The 21,910-nt window shown below is 41.9% G+C and overlaps 1 protein-coding gene across 2 annotated transcripts in view; it reads right to left on the bottom strand.

Annotated features, from left to right (window-relative positions):
* CACNA1D (calcium voltage-gated channel subunit alpha1 D) overlaps positions 1-21,910 on the bottom strand; it is a 277,638-nt gene that overhangs the window by 107,229 nt on the left and 148,499 nt on the right. For both annotated transcript variants that reach the window (XM_066613921.1, XM_066613922.1), the window contains exons 9-13: positions 11,719-11,806; positions 10,420-10,446; positions 1,907-2,067; positions 633-858; positions 277-484 (exon numbers count right to left, since the gene is read on the bottom strand). In XM_066613921.1, the coding sequence (XP_066470018.1) occupies positions 277-484; positions 633-858; positions 1,907-2,067; positions 10,420-10,446; positions 11,719-11,806 (710 nt within the window). The remainder of the gene's footprint in view (positions 1-276; positions 485-632; positions 859-1,906; positions 2,068-10,419; positions 10,447-11,718; positions 11,807-21,910) is intronic.

Genomic DNA, 21,910 nt, shown 5'->3' with positions numbered 1-21,910 from the left:
TTATAGCTATATTTTGAATGAACAAAAGACAACTTAATATTAATGACGTTAACATAAAAGCTATGCTGCATAGATAGATTGAATACATGATATGAACAAATGGTACAAAATGATGCAAGATTACCAGAATATTTGACTTTAATGAGCAGAATGCTATTTAACACAAACAGAAGTAATAGTAGTTGTGATAGTGATTTTTTTTTCCGGAGACAGGATTATTTAGACAGTTTTGTTGTTCAAAGATAAAATGTTTTATAGTGGGTGAAAGAAAGTTACCTGGAATACAGTTAAAAGAGCTTGTGGAAAATTATCGAAGGTGCTCCGTTTTGTTTGAGTTTCATCAAAATTAAATTTGCCTCCAAACAGCTGCATTCCAAGCAATGAGAAGATTATGATGAAGAGGAAAAGCAGAAGCAACAGTGAAGCAATGGACTTCATTGAGTTTAACAAGGATGCTACCAAGTTGCTCAGGGATGTCCAGTGCCTATAAATTAAAATGCGTGTGTTAACAAAAAAAAAACCGTAAAAAAGAACAGCGCGTGATGAAATATTACAAAAGAGCTACAGATCATACAAGTGTCAGTAAAACTTAGCAGCAAGTAAGAAGAGTATCAATTTTGAGTTCACCCTACCTGGTGACTTTAAAAATACGGAGCAGACGGACACAGCGGAACACAGAAATTCCAAGGGGTGACATAATTTCCAACTCCACCAAGATGGTTTCAACAATGCCGCCACATACCACGAAGCAATCAAAACGATTAAAAAGGGACACAAAGTAAGACTGCAGGCCGAGACTGTACATCTTTACTAACATTTCACAGGTGAATAAAGCCAGAAGAACTTTGTTTGCAATATCTGGGGAAAAATATTCAGAAAGTTATTTTGATGCATCTGTTTCTGATTCAGGTTTCATATGTGAAACACCATGGCTTAGGCTCTATTTTTTCCCTTTTGGTCAAAAATTATCCTAAACCTCCCATTCTTCCCAAGTTAAGGTGATACAACCACTGCTCACTAAAACATAGCTCAGGAACAAATAAGAATCCAAGCAATACATTATGTGAAAGTGAATTTTGATTAATTTTTTTAAAGGTTCTGCAAATTTGACTTCAGTATAGATATGTTTCGAAGCTCATTGGGGTCCTGACAGAATCACCAAGCTCAACATTTACATGAAGTTCCAGATTCCTACCTGTGTTAGGAAATAATGGGGAATGTGGCACTTCAATATATCCAAACTCACAGAGGCAAACAAGAGTACCTGCACGGGCAACTATGTTTCATGAGTCTACTGGAGTCAAGTCGATAAACCAGGGACGGGGTTTATGGAGTACTTTTTGAGGGTTCTACCTCACAATCCTTCTACTTATACATGTTACTTTTAAAAAAAGTATATCTGCAGAGACTGAGAAATAATTGGAAAAAATGCAGGGTGGTGGGGAGACTGAATGCAAATTTTGAAGTTGAAGAAAATAACTGGTTTGCAGCTCAGATGAATGGCAAAATATGGCTTCATACCTATGGTCCATAAGACATTAAATTATGGAGCCATTCTGTCAATAGAATAAAATTAACCTAGGCTGCAATCCTATACATACTTACTTTGGAGCCAGCCACACTGAAAACAGTGCGACTTACTTCTGAGTAAACATGTATAGGACTGCATTGTTAGAGTTAAGTGTACTGTGACTGCAATTCATGTAATTTGGCTATGTTTTAGCCATAACATACTACATGGTTCTACAGACATTCTCATTGTCCTTAGTCACACAGCTTAAAAATCTGAAGCAATACCAAATGACTTACAAATCGTAAAAGGTCAGAGTACAAGTTCACTACAGTAAATGCACAACCGATTTCTCTTGGTTATTGCATGAAACAAGACAATAGTTTTTCAAGTTACCTTGTATCTGTGTCAACCAATCCGGCTGGTTGTAATGCTCTGAAGAGATGGTTAATGTGTTGAGGAAGACCAGTACAATAACTAACCAATAAAATGAAACAGATTTTACAGCAGCTCTACATCTTCTTCGATTGAATCTGTTCCATCGACGCCAACGTCGACTAAAATTGAAAACAGCAGCAGCATTACAACATAGCCCAAAATTAGGATATCAGCCATGAAGAAAAAATCATCTTTCAGGCTTTCAGCTACTTTAAGAGATTTGGAAATGATCTGTAAGTACTACAGTCCCATTGGTTACAATGGGAGACTTAGGGCGCAAACATAACCAACTTTCCAGCACTGATCTAGCCACAAGGCAGCCCCAAGGTAAGGTAATTAATATGCCCTTACCTTGAAGAGGCCCCCTTGACTGCTTCCCCACTGCAGGATGCAGTGCACACCACACTGGCACAGCTATGTCAGTGCTGGAAAGTCGGTTAAGATTATGCCCTTAAGCACGGGCTTAAATGTATCCAACTGAAATCAGTAGAACTTAGAAGTGTCCAAGGAGTAGGTACAAACCTATGAACTACAAGTAATGTAATCACTGTAAAGCATACACTGTTTCTGCTAAAGAGATGCTACTTTATTAAATGTTAAAATAATCATCTAAGCATGTGTGCACAATGTGGTATTCTGCCAGAGTAGTCAAGAGTCATGGCTTCCAGTAAAAGATGGTTTAAACCCACAGTAAAGACACTTAAAATGGACCCTACTTGCCATATGGCAGAGCAGTGAACTATCAACAAACTAAGCAGAGTATTTTAATACAATATATTTATTTGTATGAACTATTTACTAACACTAAAGATAAAAATAAAATGATAAACTGAGGTAAAAATTGTTGTTGTTTTCTTCATTTGAAGGAAATAAAAACAAAGAAGAAATATTTTTAGCAATACTGCGAAGATGATGGAAAGGTGACGGAGACTGAGCATTCTTTTGCTCTCAAGGCACAGAGTGGGTTTCCCCACTTGAGGGTAGGGGGCAATACTCAACAAAGCTCTGAATGTTTCCAAGGTCAGATGTATGCATGACCAGAACTCCACTGCAAAGAACATAGAGAAGAAATGCCACACAATATGTTTTCAATCAGATTAATGCAGCTGTCAAACCAGGTTTGACATTGGGAACAAGAGACACTATGAAGAGGTAATTTTCACACAGTCATGAGGACTGTAAACCTAAAACATTCCATAAGTGGACTGCTGTTCTAGATATGATCTCTACATCAGAGGTGCACATAAATTGGATCAGCACCACTGAACAGATAGTTGACGCCATCCACTCTAACATCACTAAACACATATCTGAAAAACAGGAAGGCTGGTAGACATCCTTTCCCTCTTCCCCAAAAGGGAAATCCCCAATCAAATGTCTGGCAAACTGTGCAATCCACATTGTATGCAACCCATACAAAGACCTCTGGAATGGCACCAAAACTTAAATAGTGTTCAGATGTGAAAATATAATCAGATGTGAAATATGTTAAGATAAGTTTCACGATCAAAATTAGAACCCAAGTCAGGCATATGGTTCATTTTTGGGTTTAAAGAAGGAAATCTTTTTGAAAAGAAGCAGTATCAGGATTTAATCTTCTCATATAGCTACTTATAATAATATCTTACAACAGAATCTGTGCCTGCAACATTTCTTTCCCCTTGAGCCATCAAAACGTTGCATGGGGTATTTAAAGCATAAACATTTGATTTGGAAATCAATTACATATATCTCTAGATCAAGAGGGCCAGTTCATATTTTGTTGATCCTAGTAAAAGCTTCTAAGGTTGGTGTTCCAATGTCAGGCTTGTGCAGCAACAAGCCAATCCACTGAACATGATTTATAGTCTATAATGTGATACTCAAGTAAATATGGGGGGCCTCCATATCCATGGATCCTGTATCTGTGCTTTCACTTATCCGCTGATTGGGATTATGGGGGTTCCTGTGCACGCGTCCCCTCTGGCTCCCCTCGCCTCCAGAGGGTCTTTTGAGCCCAGCAGAGGCCATGAGCCCTCCCCAAATGCCTTCTAAAGGGATAAAAATGTCACTTCCAGTTTTCAGTAGAAAACTGGAAGTTGTGTTTCTTGGCCAAAACTGTTCATTGTTTTTCGGCCTCTGGAAGGCAATCTGAGCCCAGCAGAGGCCACAGGTGGATGGATGCTCAGCTCCCCTTGCCTCACAAGGGTGGGGGGGGCATTCCCTCCTACCCACAGTTTCACTTAACTGTGGGGTGGGGGACTTCCAGAACAGGGGTATGCTTGTACACTGAATGTATGCAGAATTTACTTAAGGGAAAGGTGCGGAAAAGGACCTTGGAGATGGAGTAAAGTCAAATATACCTTATCCACATACCAATATTATGGCTAACTCTAGGCACGTGAGTAACAAAGTTACATTTATGCTTGCAGTTCAAACAATTCCATCTTCCATTACTGAGGACAACAGGGTGCATATGGGCCTTTATATCTTGTCTTTTATTATTTTATTGTCTTGACCTTTCTATAGATCTGAGCAGCCAATTTCCTACATTTACACATGTTTGAGTAGGTGAGGGAACACATGCTCAAGTTGACCCATGCTCCATAGCTTCCTTGCAGCTGTAAGGCAGTGGCATTTAGACTGCACACAGAAAGTACACAAGAAGCTGTCTGCATAGCTCTGGTCCAGTTTGTTTCAGAGTGAGATGCACCTGTGGCTTCTCCTCCAGTTAGGATGCATAGAAGACCAGGGGGAAGAAGGAGCAAGTAAGGAGGCCATACGACATCTCCAGTAACTGTAACTTTAGCAAAAAAAAAATCTGCAGAAAATCTCAGGTGATAATATTCAGTTCCAGGAGATGGAAAACTTTACCAACTGATTTCTGCATTTCAAAGCTGTTAAAGCGAGAGGTACTGGCTAGGGTGCTGTTTCATTTTGTTTAATCAGTTGACTGACCTACTGGCAGTAGACCATCACTTGTCTCCTTCCCCATTTGGCCTTTCCTAACCCAGGATGCTTGTACAGAATAGGATACAGGGGAAGCACCAACCTGACTGAGCCACACAGAAAGAGAGCAGGAGAGTGACCTAGGAATTTTTCCCTGGAAGCAGTAGGTGAAGGGACTAATTCAGTGGTTTTAGCACCATGATCCACCTCATCTGCTGTAGGAGGTTGTGACACTCCTGGTGGTGCTGAAATTACTGGAATCTCCAGAGGCTTCTTCCAGACTGTGGACCCACTTATTGGCCTCCACAGGCCTCTGAATGACCCGCAGAAACCTCAGGAAGCCACTGGTTTTTGGAAGCAAAGCAGTAGAGACTTCCAGAGGCTTCTGTGGGCCATTCAGAGGCCCATAGAGGCCAACTGACTGTGTCTGTGTCCTGGAAGAGGCCTCCAAGAGGCTCCAGAAAATAATTCAGTTCCTGTTTTCACACAAGGACTTGCGACCCACCAGTGGTTCATGTCCTACACTTGAAGAACTGTTGGACTAATCCCATGACTAGTAGAAATGGATGTTACATTCTTTTTAATCATGGAAGCAGTCAATGCAATCTTCAATGTGCTTTCATTTCATACATTACAGCATTCATGCAAGTACGATCTTCAGTGCGCAAGGCTCTGGAACCAAGCGCCCTTCATAATGTATGCAGTAGGCTAGAGTGATGTCCATGCTTAGATCCCAGAACCAAACAGAACATAGTAGATAGGCAGGAAGATTACAAGAATATACATACTAAGGGCGTCATGCCAACCACCATCCCTCCAGGATGGTAAATAGTTTCAAGGCCTCATAACTGTTGCAAAGAGCATTCCAAATGCTCAAACTATCTTTAGCCTCAAATTTTAATGCATTTGTTGCGAAATACATTCCATTATCTTGTCTCATCCCATGAAATCACCTGAAGAGCCATTAAAATTGAGATGATTTCCCATTTATTCTTCCTCACACTTACAGTATATATTTCAGCTCATTTTGGGCTGCAATCCTATACATGCTTACTCAGGAGTAAGTCCCACTGAATTCAGTAGGCATACATAGAATTGTGCTGTTACTTAAAACTGTGCACGACTATTGTTCAAGCTTGATAAAGATTCCATTATATATTGGAACCTTGAGTGAAATAAGCATGTGCAAAAACTGCAAACTGTTTTTGCAGCCTTAATATTATCAAATGCATGATTATGACTATAAGCAAAAACAGCAAGGGCCTTGAATTTAAGAAAACAATGAGAAAGCTATGAAGATTGTAAGCTCAGATGGACCTGGTCAAATTTCAAATCAGGTAGCTGTTTTTCTCTAGAAATCTGTTGCTTGACAGCCAGGAATAAGGGATAAAAAAAATTGTGGATTAAAAAACAGTGGAAAAATAGATTTAAAGACCCACTTCCAGGTTTCTTGCCCCTCCACTGCTCCTAATGGAATATGTTCGTGTCTCGACATCCCCAGGGGTTTGAATCTGGGACTCCCTGCTGATATCATAAAATGTGTTAAATAAAAGCAGTTTAAAAGAAATAAAAAGTATGTCCCTTTCCAATTGTGGTTTAAAAACAACTTTTCTTACTATTACAGAGAGGTAGTCAGCAATTAGAAATGAAAAGTACCCCCTGCCTTTGCCTGGCTCAGCTGAAGAATGGAATGAGCACTTGCATGACTGTCTCTCTACAACAGTAAGAAAAGCATTTTCTTAAAACTGTGGTTTTAAAGGGATGCATTTTTTCCTCTTCTCCAGGGATCAGCACATTCCTTCTCATTTGCAGTGGTCATTTGTGTTGAATCAAATCAGCGTATAAAAAATCAACAACAAGGTTGGACCTGTAACATTAACAAGGTTGGACCTGTAAACTTCCTCTTGAGGCCTTTAAAATACGTAGTTGTAGATCTTTAACTAAGGTTCTGGTCATAGTTTGCCCCACTTGTTCAGTTATTGTCTATACTTTTAGAGTCTGGAGAAAAAAGTTTAAAAGATGGCTACTGAGCAGATTCAAAGTACACAAAAAGCATATTTGAGACTTTCAGATGTTTTGTGAAGTTTGAGATTCAAAGCTTTAAGTTGTACAGACTACAAGGTTAATCACATTTTAGAAAGAAGCAGATTAAAGAAAAACTGAGACAGTTTTGAAACTTTTTCCAAAGAGGGGAGAAAATTAGAAAAGACTACCTGTAACATACATTTGTATTTTCAGACTTCAGTGTGAATAAAAGCACAGTTAAGAAACAAGGTTCCATATTGGGAATATGACTGATAATTTTTACTGTGTTTGTAAACTTTTGCCCAAAGAAAAAGGAGGAACAACTATATTATTGAAGTCATGAACAAATCTTAATACTGTTAAGTGTTCATATCATAGGAAATCAAAATATTTGAGTTGAGATTAACATTTTGCTACAAAACAGCACGCTTGAAAAGTCGTTAGAAATGCTTCTGGAAAATATTATTTCAGCAATCAAAACCTACTGTATGGAAACAGAAATATTTGAAGCATGCTTAGAAGACAAAGGGCACAATCCAAACTGCGTTCTATGTTGGCCCAAGTCCCTTAGGCGAGCCTGTGAGGGTTGCAAATGTGCCGTAAAGCACGTTTGCGCCTCCTCAGGAGGAAGCCAGGTCAGTGCTTCCAGAAGCGCTGGCCTGCAGAAGCTGATGGAAGCTTCCCCGGCAGCTTCTCCCCAGCTTCTTGTGCCAGCTTGGATGAGCTGACGGAAGGACAAAAGGTAGGTGTGGAGGGGCAGGGAGGAGGAGGGAGGCATTCCTGGGCAGGAGGAAGAAGGGCAATGGGCGGCCCTGGGGGCGGGTGGGCGGGGAGCAGGAGGTGGGGCTGGGATCCGGCAGTTATGCCGGATCCTAACCCCTGTTCCCGGGGAGAACGGAGCGGCTTCAAGTCGCTCTACTCTCCTCGGACTTTTGCCACCTCAGGAAGTGGTGCAAGTCCAAGGAGACCCATAGGCACCAGCAGCCCTTATCCAGGGGTAAAGGGAAATGTTTCCCCTTGCCGCTGACTAAGCTGCTGCTGGCTACAATCCTGCGCTGGATACAGCGCAAGCCTCCTGGCTTGCCTGTTCCAGCACAAGTTAGGATTGCGCCCTAAGGCTGCAATCCTAACCACACTTTCTTGACAGTAAGCCCCATTGAACAAAATAGGACTTACTTCTGAGTAGACCTGGTTAGGATTGTGCCCTAAGGCTGCAATCCTAACCTCACTTTCCTGGGAATAAGTCCCATTGAACACAGTAGGGCTTACTTCTGAGTAGACCTAGTTAGGATTGTGCCCTATGGCTTTGGAATATTCAGTCCAGCTCCTAACTTCCACTTGGAAACTGGTGAAGAACTCTGGGATACTGATCCTGGGCAGGCGGACAATGTATAAAGCACCAATGAAGATGTCACATAAAAATTCCACTAACTCAGTTCACAGAGTAGTTGATATTTAATTTTCTATCAAGCACAGTTTCACAACTTTGAAATCTGTCACATAAACATAAAGACGTGGTTTGCGTGGGCTTTGGCTTTTTCCTTTCTTACAGCATACTGGGAATGCAGCATTTTAGAAGTCAGTTCCCTGCTAAACATAATGAAGTTCATCGCCATTGTGATCTATCAAGGAAGTAACATAACCAACAGCAGTTGCAACATTCATGAAGCTCCCTCTTGTGGCTGATTCTTTAATAAAGCTCTTGTTTAAGGCTAAGCCTATAACCTGTACTGTACACACTTTCCTGGGAGTAAGCCCCACCGAACACAACAGAGCTTCCTTCTGAGTAGACTTGCATAAGATTGGGCAGTCATTCAGAGGAAGGCATCTAGGATGGTAGAGAAGCCAGCTTCACATACAGGCTGAATAAGGAGGCATGGGAGAAAAATCGAAAAAGCACTCAAGGAGTAGAAAAGGGCAATTAAAATGGTCAGGAAGCTGGAGACCTACCCTAAAAGGCTAAATTGTTTCAAACAGAAAATAAGGGGAAATGTACAGGTTTATAAAATTATGTATAGGGAATACAAAATGATAATTTTTTTCTAACCTTTTCATAGGTAAAGAGAGCTCAAACTATTATGCAAAAGTACTTTACAGGAGTACTTCATGGTTAAGATCAAAGCAATTTTATATTTATGTTTCAGAAAAACTACACATCTACAGCGCCGCCATGTCTTGAATACTATATAAAATTTTGCTCGCCTCACCTCAAATTACAGATTGTAGAGCTGGGGAAAGTACAGAAAAGGGCAACTATCAGGTGGTTGGGATCACCTTCTGTATTAGAAAAGGCTAAAGATTTAACAGAGAAAGGTTTATCTCCTTCATTATATCTGAACAAGGCAGTTTAGGGCGCAATCCTAACTGGCACTTAGGCCGGCAAAAGTGTCCAGGGTGGGTCGCAAACGTGCCATAAAGCACGTTTGCGCCTCCATGGGAGGAAGCTGTGTCGGCACATCTAGATGCACCGACGCACAGAGGCCAGCAGAAGCCTCTGCGGCGGCTTCCTCGCTGCTGCTTGTGTCAGCGCACCCGCACCAACACAAGTGGCATGGGGGCGTGGAGGAGGCAGGAGGGAGGTGTTTCTGGGCGGGGGGTGGGCGGGCGATGGGCGTCCCTGGGGGCGGGTGCGCGGGGAGCCAGGGACAGGGCTGGGACCCGGCAGTTATGTCAGATCCCAACCCCCATCCCTGGGGAGCGGCTCCAAGCCACTCTACTCTCCTCAGACTTGCGCCACCTCCAGAGGCTCTTCTCCCCAAGTGCAGCTGAAGTCACTGGGCTAGCATATGCTGGATAGCAAACTGGGCTGTTTCACTGAATGCCCCTGCATCTCAGGAAAGCAACTCTGGCTCTGCTTCCCTCTCTCTATTGAATCCATGCTACTACATTGCAATTCCCCATGGTCTTGAGAAAAAGAATATGAAGGCAGTGGTGCAGCTACAACCACTGAAAATAAATACAGTTCTCTTATCAGTTGCAAATATGATGGAAACATGCCTTTAGATCATACACATTTGACTATGATAACAATTATAACACACTTGACTATGTTAATAATTATACACAGATATCCATCAGTACTTGTGATGGATAGCCTCAGTGCATGGTCCAGATGTAATTATCATTATTTCCATTGTATCTGCATAAGTAATTTCAGTAGATAGCCATTAAATAAGCTACTATCTTAAATTCTTTATCTGCAGAGACAAAGACATTAGCTGTATTGTTGATATTTTTGGAGAGGAACAAAAGGGCCATAGAGTGACCATTACACACATTCATATTTAATGCTCATCTGCTCATCATAACAGCATCTTTTTTCATGTCTGTAGCTAAATGAAAAACATAGCGGGTTGGTGATGCTGGATTGCATACAGCGGCATATGATGATGTATACATTCCTTGTGTGTTCACAAACACAATTTTTAAAATCAGTCATATTTAACCACAATATGTGAAGCTTAACAACATAAGATATGTAGAAAGAACTGACAGGAAGAAGAGAGGAAAATACTGACCTGAACTTGGATTTTGAGATAACTTGACTAAAAGAGAAGGAAAACACATTTTTAAGAAAATGCAAAAAAAAAAAAAAAAAAAAAATCATTTACATAGCTCCTTTCTTGAACCCTATATTGGGTAATAAAGGCATATTAAATTATCCAGATCTTGGATTTGAAGACGCAGCTGCTGCATAAATGTAAACAGCAAAATACCTTTTTAATTTTTTTGCTAGATTAGCATGTACATGTGTGTGTGCATATTTTACATGCAAAGGAAGCCATCACTTTTCAAACAATCACTTAACTAAAATTGTTTTCATAGAAAGTAATACTAAAGCAATTCATAAATGGCTTATAAATAGATAAAATTACATATATCTCACCCCCCCCCCCCAAGGAGATTAGAGTAGAATTTCAGCCTCATCATAATCCTGTGAGGAAGAGTAGAGTAGAAGAGAATGCTTCCTCAAAATCAATCAGTAGCAGGGATGTGAACCTGAGTTTTCAATGTCGAAACCTAGGGGCAGGGACAGCTTTAGGAGCTGCAGGGCCCAATGCAAAGCATTTTTGCAGAGCGTCCCTACTTACCATGATGAGTGACAGCAGTGAGGTATCCAGCAGCAGCATCACTGCCATCTGCTTCCAGGGGGCAGATTTCAAGCCAACTGGACCCAAGGCATCCAGTGGCAATGCTCCACTCGACGTGCTCTCCTCACAACACCTTGGCATGGAAGATTCCATGCTGGTGCATCAGCTGCCGAGTGAGATGCCAGATATGGGGAATCTACTCACTGCCCCAGTATGGGGGCCCTTCAGGAGCGTGTCCAATTTGGCCAAATTGGTCAAATTGCCTTAGGGCCAGCCCTGCCTAGGCGTCTAGCCACTAAAACTCATGGGTGGAAACGAAGCTTCTAATGCACTTATTCAGAACAACAATAGGGAATTAGCTCTAGTTTGTTATATGAGTTCATGTCAGTAACAACCATGTTTTGAAAAATTTATATCAGCACTCACTATTGAACTTTACTTTTAAAGTAAAAGTTAACTTAAATAATGTTCAAAGGCTGTGCAGGGAAACATGTTTCCATCCTTTAACCACCTACATTTCAATGAACATTTCTGTTCAGAGAAAGCATAGGTCGGCATTTGCAATCAATACAATCAATTCCTCATTGAATTATTAATAGTACTAAAATGTTCCTACCAAAAGAACAGACGTACATTTATAGTCAAGGAATTTATAGCCGAGTCCTTCACTCACTGATTGCTGGAAATAAAATTTTGTATACTCCTACCATGCCCATATGCACTCACCACAGATTGCCACAGCACGGCGGGTTCTCTCCTTCTCCACCAACATTTTCCGTATTCACAGATTCAGTCTCACTCGCTTGCAAGTTTGCTGTTAATGAACATAAGAAATAGTGAGATTTACAGCTGAACTCAACTACTAACAGTTTGCTCAGTGTGTGGTTAACAGACAGCTTCTTTCTTCAACATACCAAGAAGTAGAATGAAAGTGGCCATGTGCACATTGATGCACCGGCATATGTTAACTGACAGCGCAATTCTATGTTTACTCTGAAGTAAATCTCACTGTGTTCAGTGGGGTTTACTCCCAGATAGGTATATGTAGGATTGCACTGTAATTTATCCCTTTCTCAAATTAAAAGTAGCCCACTGTTTAGGACTGAAATTCATTATTAGAAAGCTGATAAAAGCAGGCCATTTTTGATTTAGATAACCTATAACAAGTCAAAGTATAACTGCAGTCACTTCCAGGGTATTTGTGTAACCAAATCAAACTACCCTTCCTATCACATGCGGCTAGCAAGTACCACTTGAACGTTTCTAAAAGTCCAGTTAATCTTCTAAATGTTTAGCTAAAGGCTGCAACCCTGAAAAGGTACTGTTACATGAATAGACAAGTGTGTGTGTGTGTGTGTGTGTGTGTGTGCGCGCGCACGCGCACGCGCACACACACACACACACACACACACACACACACACACACACACACACACACACACACACAACAGGCACTGACCCTCCCAAATACCATCAGTCCTGACTGCAGAATTTGCCTTCCACAAGGCAAACTGTAGTTTACATTTTTTCTGCGATCTGGCACAGCAACACTATACAACACTCGCATAGTGTAGTAGCTAAACCACCAGGAAGTCTTTGGTTTGAATCTCAAATCTGCCAGGAGCTCAGCAGCCCTAGGCAAGCCACTTTTCCTTATTCTTAGTCCTGCCCCCATCTGCAAATTGGATAAAATAATAAGATCCTGCCCTACAGAGCTGTAGCATTATGAGCCTAACAGCCCAGTCCTATGGGCACGTGATGCTACTGGAACATGCATTCTGGTAGTGTCATTTCTGGCTGTTGCAAAAGTGACATGGAGTGTGCAGCCTTGCCACCACCACAAGCAGCCAGTCCCATGTACCAGCAGCCGATGGATGCCCACCAACCAGGTGAGTGTAGAGGGTGGCAGCAAAGGGGGCATGGAGGAGGATGGATCAGGACTGAGAAGGGGGTGGGTTAGGCTGGCAGCAGTGGGGTCCACCAAATCAAATCTCCCTTCCTGACTTACCATGCAGACTTGCATCAGCTATGGAGCTGATGCAGATCCAGACGACTGGCATAGTCTTACTTTGGGGAAGAGGAACAAATTTGCTCTTATCCCGAGGAGGGCTCTGAAGCAGCCATTTTCAACCACTGTGCCGTGGCACACTGGTGTGCCATGAGTGGTCCACAGATGTGCCACAGGAATTTGGGGGAAGGTCATTTCTTAATAGGGCCAATGGGAGATGTGAGCCTCCACTGGCAGCATGGTGTCAATTGTCAAAAACCTGGTGGTGTGCCTTGACCATTTTAGTCCCTTGTCAGCAGCAACTGTTACCCTGCAGATGCCTGATCTTGGAAGCTAAGCAGGGTCAGGCCTGGTTAGTATTTGGATGGGAGACCTCTTGGGAATATCACGTGCTGTAGGCTTCTACCATAGTCTTTCGAGACTGAAGGTTGCCAACCAGTGTGCCATGAGATGAAAAAAGTTGAAAATCACTGCTCTAGAGGCTGGAATGTCCCTGTAAGATACAGCTGGCACCGCACAATAATACCTAACGGACTTCTCCCCCGCCTTTCCAAGGCAAGGTGAGCACACTTGGTAAGAAAATCCACTGTGTGACTATGCAAGAAAGCATTGTTATGAATCAACATGAATTTAATCCTGTCAACTTTACATATGTCATACAAAAGAAGGGACAATAATGCCAAAGCGACTAAACAAACTAGCTTACATTGTGCTAAGTATCCTACAGATAAAATAAACAAATGTATGTAAACCAATCTAGTTTGACTATCAAACCCACATCAATAGGAGTGTGCAGCTCTTTCATGAGCGCAATTCTCTGGAAAGGAAAGGATGCCTCAGGGTTTGAGGGTAAGCAGTAGCAGTTAACTCTGTGAGCAGAGAAGTATATGAAGGCAAGGGAGGGAAGGATATGTCTAGTGTTGGTATCGTTCTCTCACACATCCTATCGTTTTTTCTCTGTATTATATACTTTGCTGAAGCTGGTTAAATGCTATTATTTCCATTCACAAACATCTATCTGGTTTGATCATTTTCATGGCATAACTGGGTCACATTTATCAACTGCTGCCAAGCTCTTTATTATTTGTCTTTTACGAAACAAAACAAAGTGTCAATAACTGTGTGGAACCATTAAATAAACTCAACAAAATTGCTCAGTGCCATCACTGTAGTACAGGGGTGTCCAAACCTTTTGGGAGGAGGGCCACATCATGACTCTGATACTGTGGAATAATCAATTTACATTTCAAATTTGAATAAATTTACATAAATGAATACATTACATTCATACATTACATTACATAAATTTACATAAATGAATACATTAGAGATGCAACATATGAATGAATGAAGGTCTTGCAATAGCTCAAGACCTATAAAAAGACCTTGCACAAAGCAAGGCTGGCCTTTCCTTCACTGCCACTGCTGCATGACAGATGTAAAACAGCAATCAGTGAAGGGAGCCCTCATCCCACAGCTCATGCAAGATGTCAAACAGTTGCCCTCACACTGAGAGCAGTTGCATCGGGCCAGCATGGGCTACAGCAAGTCTCCAGAGGCTCATTGGAGACTGGGGGCTCCCCGCAGGCCAGATTGGGAGTTCCCAAGGGCTACAAGTGACCCCCAGGCTGGGGTTTGGGCATTCCTGCTGTAGTGTGTTGCCAACAGTTACCTTGACTTAAAATGCTTAACAACTGTAATTGAAAAATTATCTGTTCTTTCCATGAAATCAAACTGCTTTTTTACATGGAAATAATTATTTGTGCTTGGTAATGCCTGAATTAGTGAGCTAAATAGGGCACTCAGGACAAATATATCAAAACATCACTGAGCGGTTCTGCAATAAATTTTTCTAAATGTATGCTCTATTGCATTAGGAGAGCTTTTGAAAAGTTTTATGGTTTCCATCACATTTGAGCAGATGTACGCATCTCTAGCTCATTGGCCTTTTGAAATGATATGCTTTTGCTTGACTGAGAGCTATTCTGTGGATGTTTAAATAGATATCAATGGCATTTCAGCATAATAAAACAACCACAGCAACAATCTGCTTGAAGCATGCATTTGAAGCAGTAACTCACTCCCATGCAAAATAAGTATCCACATGCACTCTGATGATATATTTATTCGTGTGTGTGTGTGTGTGTGTGTGTGTGTGTGTGTGTGTGTGTGTGTTTTAGCAGCACTCAGAATGTACTGTCAAGACCAAAACATCCCACTGCAAAACAGAACACATTTTACCATGTTTTTTCACAAAACACTTAAATCGCTTTTTCTTCTTGTCGTCTAATAAATCAGCCAGCGTAACCCCTTCACATTATTACACATGCAGTTCCATCATGAATGCAGTAGGTGGTGGCAGCAGCAGCAGCAGCATAAAAGATAATAAAAGTTTCTCATTCAGTGCAAGAAGGTGAGGTGAGACACATATGAATATATCTGCTGTACAATTACTAACTGCAACAGAATCAGACACTGTGAGTACACAGCCATTCTGTACAAGGACCATGCAATCACAGAATTGGGTAGTAGATTCAGAACTCAGTATCCTAGAATCTCAGTTTTCATTTTAAGTATTTTTAAGCCCTTGTGACTGCAAGGGGAGTTTAGAATGTGTGTGGGCCATGCCTGACTACTACTAAGTAAATCTCAGAGGCCAAAGGGTGAGTGTGAGTGAAAAGTATCACCAATTGTCTGGGATGGGGCTTCTGTGCCCTGCATAGCTTCCTGTCCCTCCCAATTACAATGTGAATCAGAATTAGATAAAACAAAAGTATTAGAATATTTGTCTCCTACCTTCCCCTTTCAGAACAATTGTACAAAGATAAACAATAAACATACCCCAATAAACCAGCAGATCTCCCTCCTTGGAGGCCTTCTGGCAGGGCCTAAAGATTTTTCTTTTTATACTCGCCTTCTGAGTTTCAGGTTTCTAATATCAATAATTAAGGTTTTACACTGAGTGTTTTTATGGGCTGTGTTTTTATTGTCTGCTGCTGGCTTTTAATGAGATTTTTAGTTGTATATTGTTTTTAGATCATTTTAATGCTTATATTTTTATATTTGTATTGATTTGATGTTTATATTTTTATATTTGTATGCATTTTGTCTTTATATTTGTACTGTTGTAAGCCACTATGAATGCCCATAGGGAGACAACAGAGTGAGGTATAAATTTGTAAATAAACAAACAGACAATCAAGTGTGCAGTCATACAACAACTAGCCCATAGGCCAGTAGTTTTCAAACTTTCTTTGAGAGTTGAGCTGCTCAAAGTTCCTGAAGGGGTGGGGGCAGCGGGGGTGGGGGAAAGCAGTGGCACAATCCCCAGGATCGCGCCGCTCAGAGGGGCTGCAGGGGCTTGACTGCATATACCTGAGCCTCCTGCAGCCTCCTGGGCGTGTGGGGAGCCCTGCGCGACCTTCTGCAGGACTCCCCACAGCTTCAGAAGTGAAAGTGGAGCTATCACACTCCACTTCCGCTTTAGCAGAGGCAGGGCGCGATCGCTCCGCTTTCGCTTTTGCTTTCAAAGCTGTGGGGAGCCCTGCAGAAGGTCGCGCAGGACTCCCTGCACCCCCAGGAGGCTGCAAGAGGCTCAGGTATATGCAGTCAAACCCCTGCAGCCCCCTGAGTGAAGTGATCCAGGGGATCGCACTGCTGCCTCCTCCCTGCCTTCAGGCTTTCCCCCGCCCCTTAAGGTGAAAGTGGCCAGAGCCCACAGGCTGGGGCGTTGCGATGCCCCAGTTTGAAAAGCCCTGCCATAGGCTAACCCAAAATGAAATAAAAGCATTTTCAACAAGGAGAAAATCATACAGATGCCACACAGCAGGGAATTCCACAAGCTGGGTGCCACAACCAACATGGCCCTCTCTCTTCACCACTGGCTAATTTTTATGTATCTCCATCTACAATGATGTCTCAAAAAATGTACACATATTTTTCCTTCCTTATTATCATCCTTCCCTATTACAAAAAAATCTGCAACACTCAAACATCTAAGGCAATAGAGGCCAAACCTTCACCTTTAAGGCTTCTGGATCTTTAACAATTGTATAGAAGAGGGAATTTCAGCAGGTGCAGCTTATCATCTGTGAGATGACAAGCTACACCTGATTAAATTTCCTCTTCTGCACAATTGTTAAAGATCCAGGACCACTGAAGTTGAAAGGTAGCCACTCCTGGACTAAGGTAAGCAACTGAAGAGAACTGTGGATCCATTGTAGCTTAGACATTGGTGGATGTCTCCAGAACCATTAGTCAATTATGTCAGCAGTGTATAGATACCAATGGAGGACATTTCAAGCACTTGGACCAACTGACTGACTGACTGACATAACTGCATCTTACACCATATGCAGTATAAATGTGAATTATAGCATTATACCTTTTAACATTATAAAGTGTACGTGCATTTTCTTTCCTAATTTTTAATCCAATTCTAACCTCATGACGTTATGGTGGATCTCAGGAGCCACCATCATAGCACATGGGCCACCATCACTTCAGATGCTCCAATGGTGTGCAGCTCCCTGCCAATGGAGCAAAAGCTGGTAAGTTGGCAAGCCCTCTGCTGGCACCGATGGACAGTAGACCAGCCACTACAGCAGATAAGATGGCAGAGGGGGTGGACTGGGGTCAGATCAGGGCAGGATTAGGCTGGGCCAGGGAGGGACAGGACAAATTTTGGCCTGACACACATTCTACTTGACACACATTGGGCTGCCCATGGATCTATATATCCATTCACATTCATATACACATACCCAAGTTACAGAAATCAGCTAATGCAGAATTCTGATTCATTTGTTTAAACATTACATAACTAGAGAGCAGATAAAGCCTTACCTCTATCCATTCACTACTTATACTAATTTGGCAAACGGGGGGGGGGTTTCACTAGATTATGAGTGAACTGGGGTGAATCACCTTTCGCAGTTGTGCAGATCAGTCAATACTTTTGTAATTAGAATCAAGATAACGTTATAAGACTATCATGTACAAAGAATAAGGGCTGATTCACAGAATCACAGATTGAGCTTGTCTTGCAAACTAAGCTAACTGTTTTGCCCACCTAGGTTAAATGGGCTGACTCCCACAAACACAAATTGTAGGTGATATTTGCATACAGCTCATCAAAGGCACTGATACCAGAGATTTGTGTTTGTAACAACTAGTCTACTATGCATGCATTCTCTCTGAGTTCAAGATATGTCCTTCTTGAAAAACTAGCTTCTTTCCACTCCTCTTTTTGGTAGAAAACATAGATATCCCCATAGATGCTATATGCAAATAGGGAAAGTTGCCCAAAACATCTAGTCTTCTGCTTAGTTCCAAAACCCCAAACTTGGAATTAACAATATCCTGGCAGAATTGTTGCAAATTAAGAAGAATATAAAGTGATTTGCCAGAAATGCTATATAAAGCATTCATAGTAATGTTAACTTTTTGGGGGGGGGGGGGTTAATATTAGAACTGATCATTATCACAGCAAAGCATCACTGAAAAGCCAATGAAAGCAAAAGCTCTGTTGCAGCAAAAGTGCCAACAAATCTCATCAATGAAGTCAACCAACATCACTCTGATTACACTCAGTGAAGAAATCAGTTGACAAAGTGCATGTCATTCTCACACGAGATAGCAAGTGCTTAATTTTCTGTAAGCCAACTGTGGTTATCACACAGCGGTATGTTAAGTGCTAATGTCTGCAGAAGAATTAAAAGAACACCTATTTGCGAATTTCACAGGCCAGTCTGGGTTACATTTTGAGATGTGAACGTTTAATATCTCTCTCTCTCTCTCTGCAGGCTACCAAACGGTCTTATGTAACTGGTTATTTTCCTGCCAATAGCTCCATTTTAAACTACTTTGTACTATCACAAACCCCATGCCATAGCAACACTGTTAACAGATTAACTGTTCCATTACAGGATGTGACTTGATATGGCACTAACTGAAACTGTTTTACAATGTCATTAACAGGCCATAAAAGACACTGAATGCTTGATCAAATGCAAAGAACCTCTCTGGAGAAAATGATAATAGTAGGGACACAGTCTGGGTCTGACATGCTTGACTCTAAAATTAGCTGAACAAGAGACAACAATGGTTAGATGTCCAGATGGACCAATTTTCTTCAAGGAGAAGATGTTTCTAGATGTTTTGCCTGGTAGAGATTGGTTCTATACTGCCACCAAGACCCTGGTGAAAGCTTGAAAAGCCAAGGAATTTCACAGTGAGATAATTCTGACTTGTTTTCACGCAACTGTGGAGAGACTGCCCAAGCAGTTCAAACAACCAGTGAAGATTTAGAAAAGCCAAATATCCAGAAGTGTTTTGAACAGCTGAAAAGCTAGATATCACAAAAAAAATTTTTTCAGGCAGGTACTCTGCAAATTAATGCAAGAAAAATTACACTTTAGAGAATCAGTGTAAAATTAAGAATATTCCAAGGGCTTGCTGTGTTACATTTTAAAACACGGCAGTTTGTTCAAATAAAATAATGGCCTTTCATATTGTTAACCACTACTGATAAAACTTAAAACAACATGTGCAGTTTGAAAGTCTAGGCTGCGACATGATCCCCAAAACACAGGTAAGATGCATCTCAGAGCCACATATATGTGCACATACATGTTTAATATGGAGGATGGATATGTATGGAATATAGCAAAAGTAATTTGATTCATCAATATTGTGAATATTGATGCTCACAGAACAAAAGTGAATTTGTATTCAGGATTAGTGACATTCTGTAGCGGCTTCTCATCTATTTGTCAGCTTTCAAGTTCCCACACAGACACAGTGGGTAGCAAACTAGAGAGCAAAGAAGGTGGAAGTGAAGCTCTTCCATTCAAGAAACCCCTTGTCTTTGCCAAATATTTTCAGAAGTGTAAAAATAGGATGACATGCTGTTGCAAATGCTTCAGAAAAAGGTGGAACACTCTGCTGAGCACCTATTGCTTGGCTTGGAACCTGAACTGGCAGAAGATTTGATTTATCTAGATCAGGGGTGTCAAATCTAAGGCCCGGGAGGTGGATATGGTCCAAAGACGCTTTTTATCTGGCCCTCAGGCTCTCAGTTGCTGAGTAGACCTGAGATGTTACTGCTAAAAGGGCAGCCCACATGAAAATTGGGCTCTCCCGTATCTCTAAATAGGATAAAGATTTGCACATTTTCTCTTTGTCATTTGCAGCTAATGAGTTCCTAAGTGAGAAAAAGAGCTTATTTTTGGTTATGGTCTGTTTAATGACATCACTTCCTGCCTAATGACATCACTTCAGGCCCTTAGCAGGCATCATGAATGCTATTCAGCCCTTGCTGTGAAACAAGTCTGACACCCCTGATCTAGATGTTGAGGATAGTAACAGCTGGGTTGAGCTGCCAGGAGGAAGGCAGCAGGTCCATTGTTCCTCTCTGGGCTCTGCTACTCCAGCAGACAGAACTGAGGAGGAGAAAGGGGATGGAGCAGACTGATGGAAGTTGAGCTGAGGGGAGCCTCTGTGCAAAGGAACTGGCATAGATGCAGAGTGAGAGTGACAGAAGTTGCATGTTCCGCACACTCTGCCTGTCTGAGAGACAGAAGGGCAGGTAAGCTGTGAGCAAACACTAGCGGTGGATGCAGAAGGTACACAGGACAACAGCAGAGATCATTCACAAGGCTATATTTACTTGCTTTTGCTACCACTATTGCTGTCTACAATGATACACCTGCTGGTAGGAGCACAGTCTCCTACCAGCAGCAACATGAAAGGCTGGATTGAAGTTGGAGTTTACAGCACAGTTCCAAGGACTAGGCATTTCAAGCATTAATAGCAGTTGGAAAGGGGGAACTGAACTGGACAGGGCCACAGCACTGGGAAAGAGGATTTAAACCTGGGCCTGTACATTTTCCTGTATGCGACAAAAAGAAGCTGGAGGAAGGGCTTATTTGGAAGAACAGAGAAGAAAAGGGTTAACCTTCCTTTTCCCCAGTACCACAGTCCTGATCTGAGGCTGAAACCCTATACATATTAACATGGACGTACATCCCATTGAACACACTGGAACAAGTAGACATACATATGACTACACTGTGAATCTCCCTCTTACCTCACAGCTGCCATTAACAATTTAAGAAAGCAGAAGAGATTCTATTCACATTTCCCCTGAACCGCATCTAGCAGGTGCTATGCAATGAATGTTTCACCACATAATTCAATGAAATGTGACTGAACCCTGTATAGGAAATGGCAGCACAACCCTAAGCACCATTGCATGGCTGCCACAGTATCCTGTGCACAACAGAGGTACTTGCCGGTGGCTCCTTGGAGGAAGGGGACTTTCATCCCCTTCCCCCCGCGTAAAGGAAGTAGCCCAACAATGGAGCTCAGGATCTGGTGGAGCTGAGCTCTGCCAAGTCCTGCCTCCCCTCCCCCGGCACACCTCCTCCCCACCTTCCCCCTCCCTGGAATGCCTCCTCCCCACACACCCCCAGCTACCTCTCCACTGCCTGGCGCTTTGGACAACCTCAGAGCGGCGAAGCACCAGTGTTCCGGTGCTGGGCTAACTCTGGTGCTTGGCCAGCGCTAAGGGCACGCAAACGTGCTTTATGGCACGTTTGCGACGGTGCATACCAGCGGTAAGTCGGTGCACACTGTTTAAGATTGGGCCCTGAATTGACAAAATTTTGCACTGATTTTGCACTGATGCATTCTTTATTTCACGTATCAAAAAAGTTATTTTAAAATATTCCCAAAAGTAAAAACATTTTTCAACAACCTATAGCAAAAATAAGGACTATTCTACAAAAGCCTAACATCAATGCATTTTTCATTCTACAAAAGTTAAAATGCAAAATCAGTAACAACTAGTTCACATAAAAGGAAATAATGAAAACATAAGCATACGACTTTTCAAAGTGATTTTCTATT

This window comes from Tiliqua scincoides, chromosome 2 (genome assembly GCF_035046505.1).
Source record: "Tiliqua scincoides isolate rTilSci1 chromosome 2, rTilSci1.hap2, whole genome shotgun sequence".
NCBI classification, from domain to species: domain Eukaryota; kingdom Metazoa; phylum Chordata; class Lepidosauria; order Squamata; family Scincidae; genus Tiliqua; species Tiliqua scincoides.
This window is presented reverse-complemented; position numbering and strand designations above follow the sequence as displayed.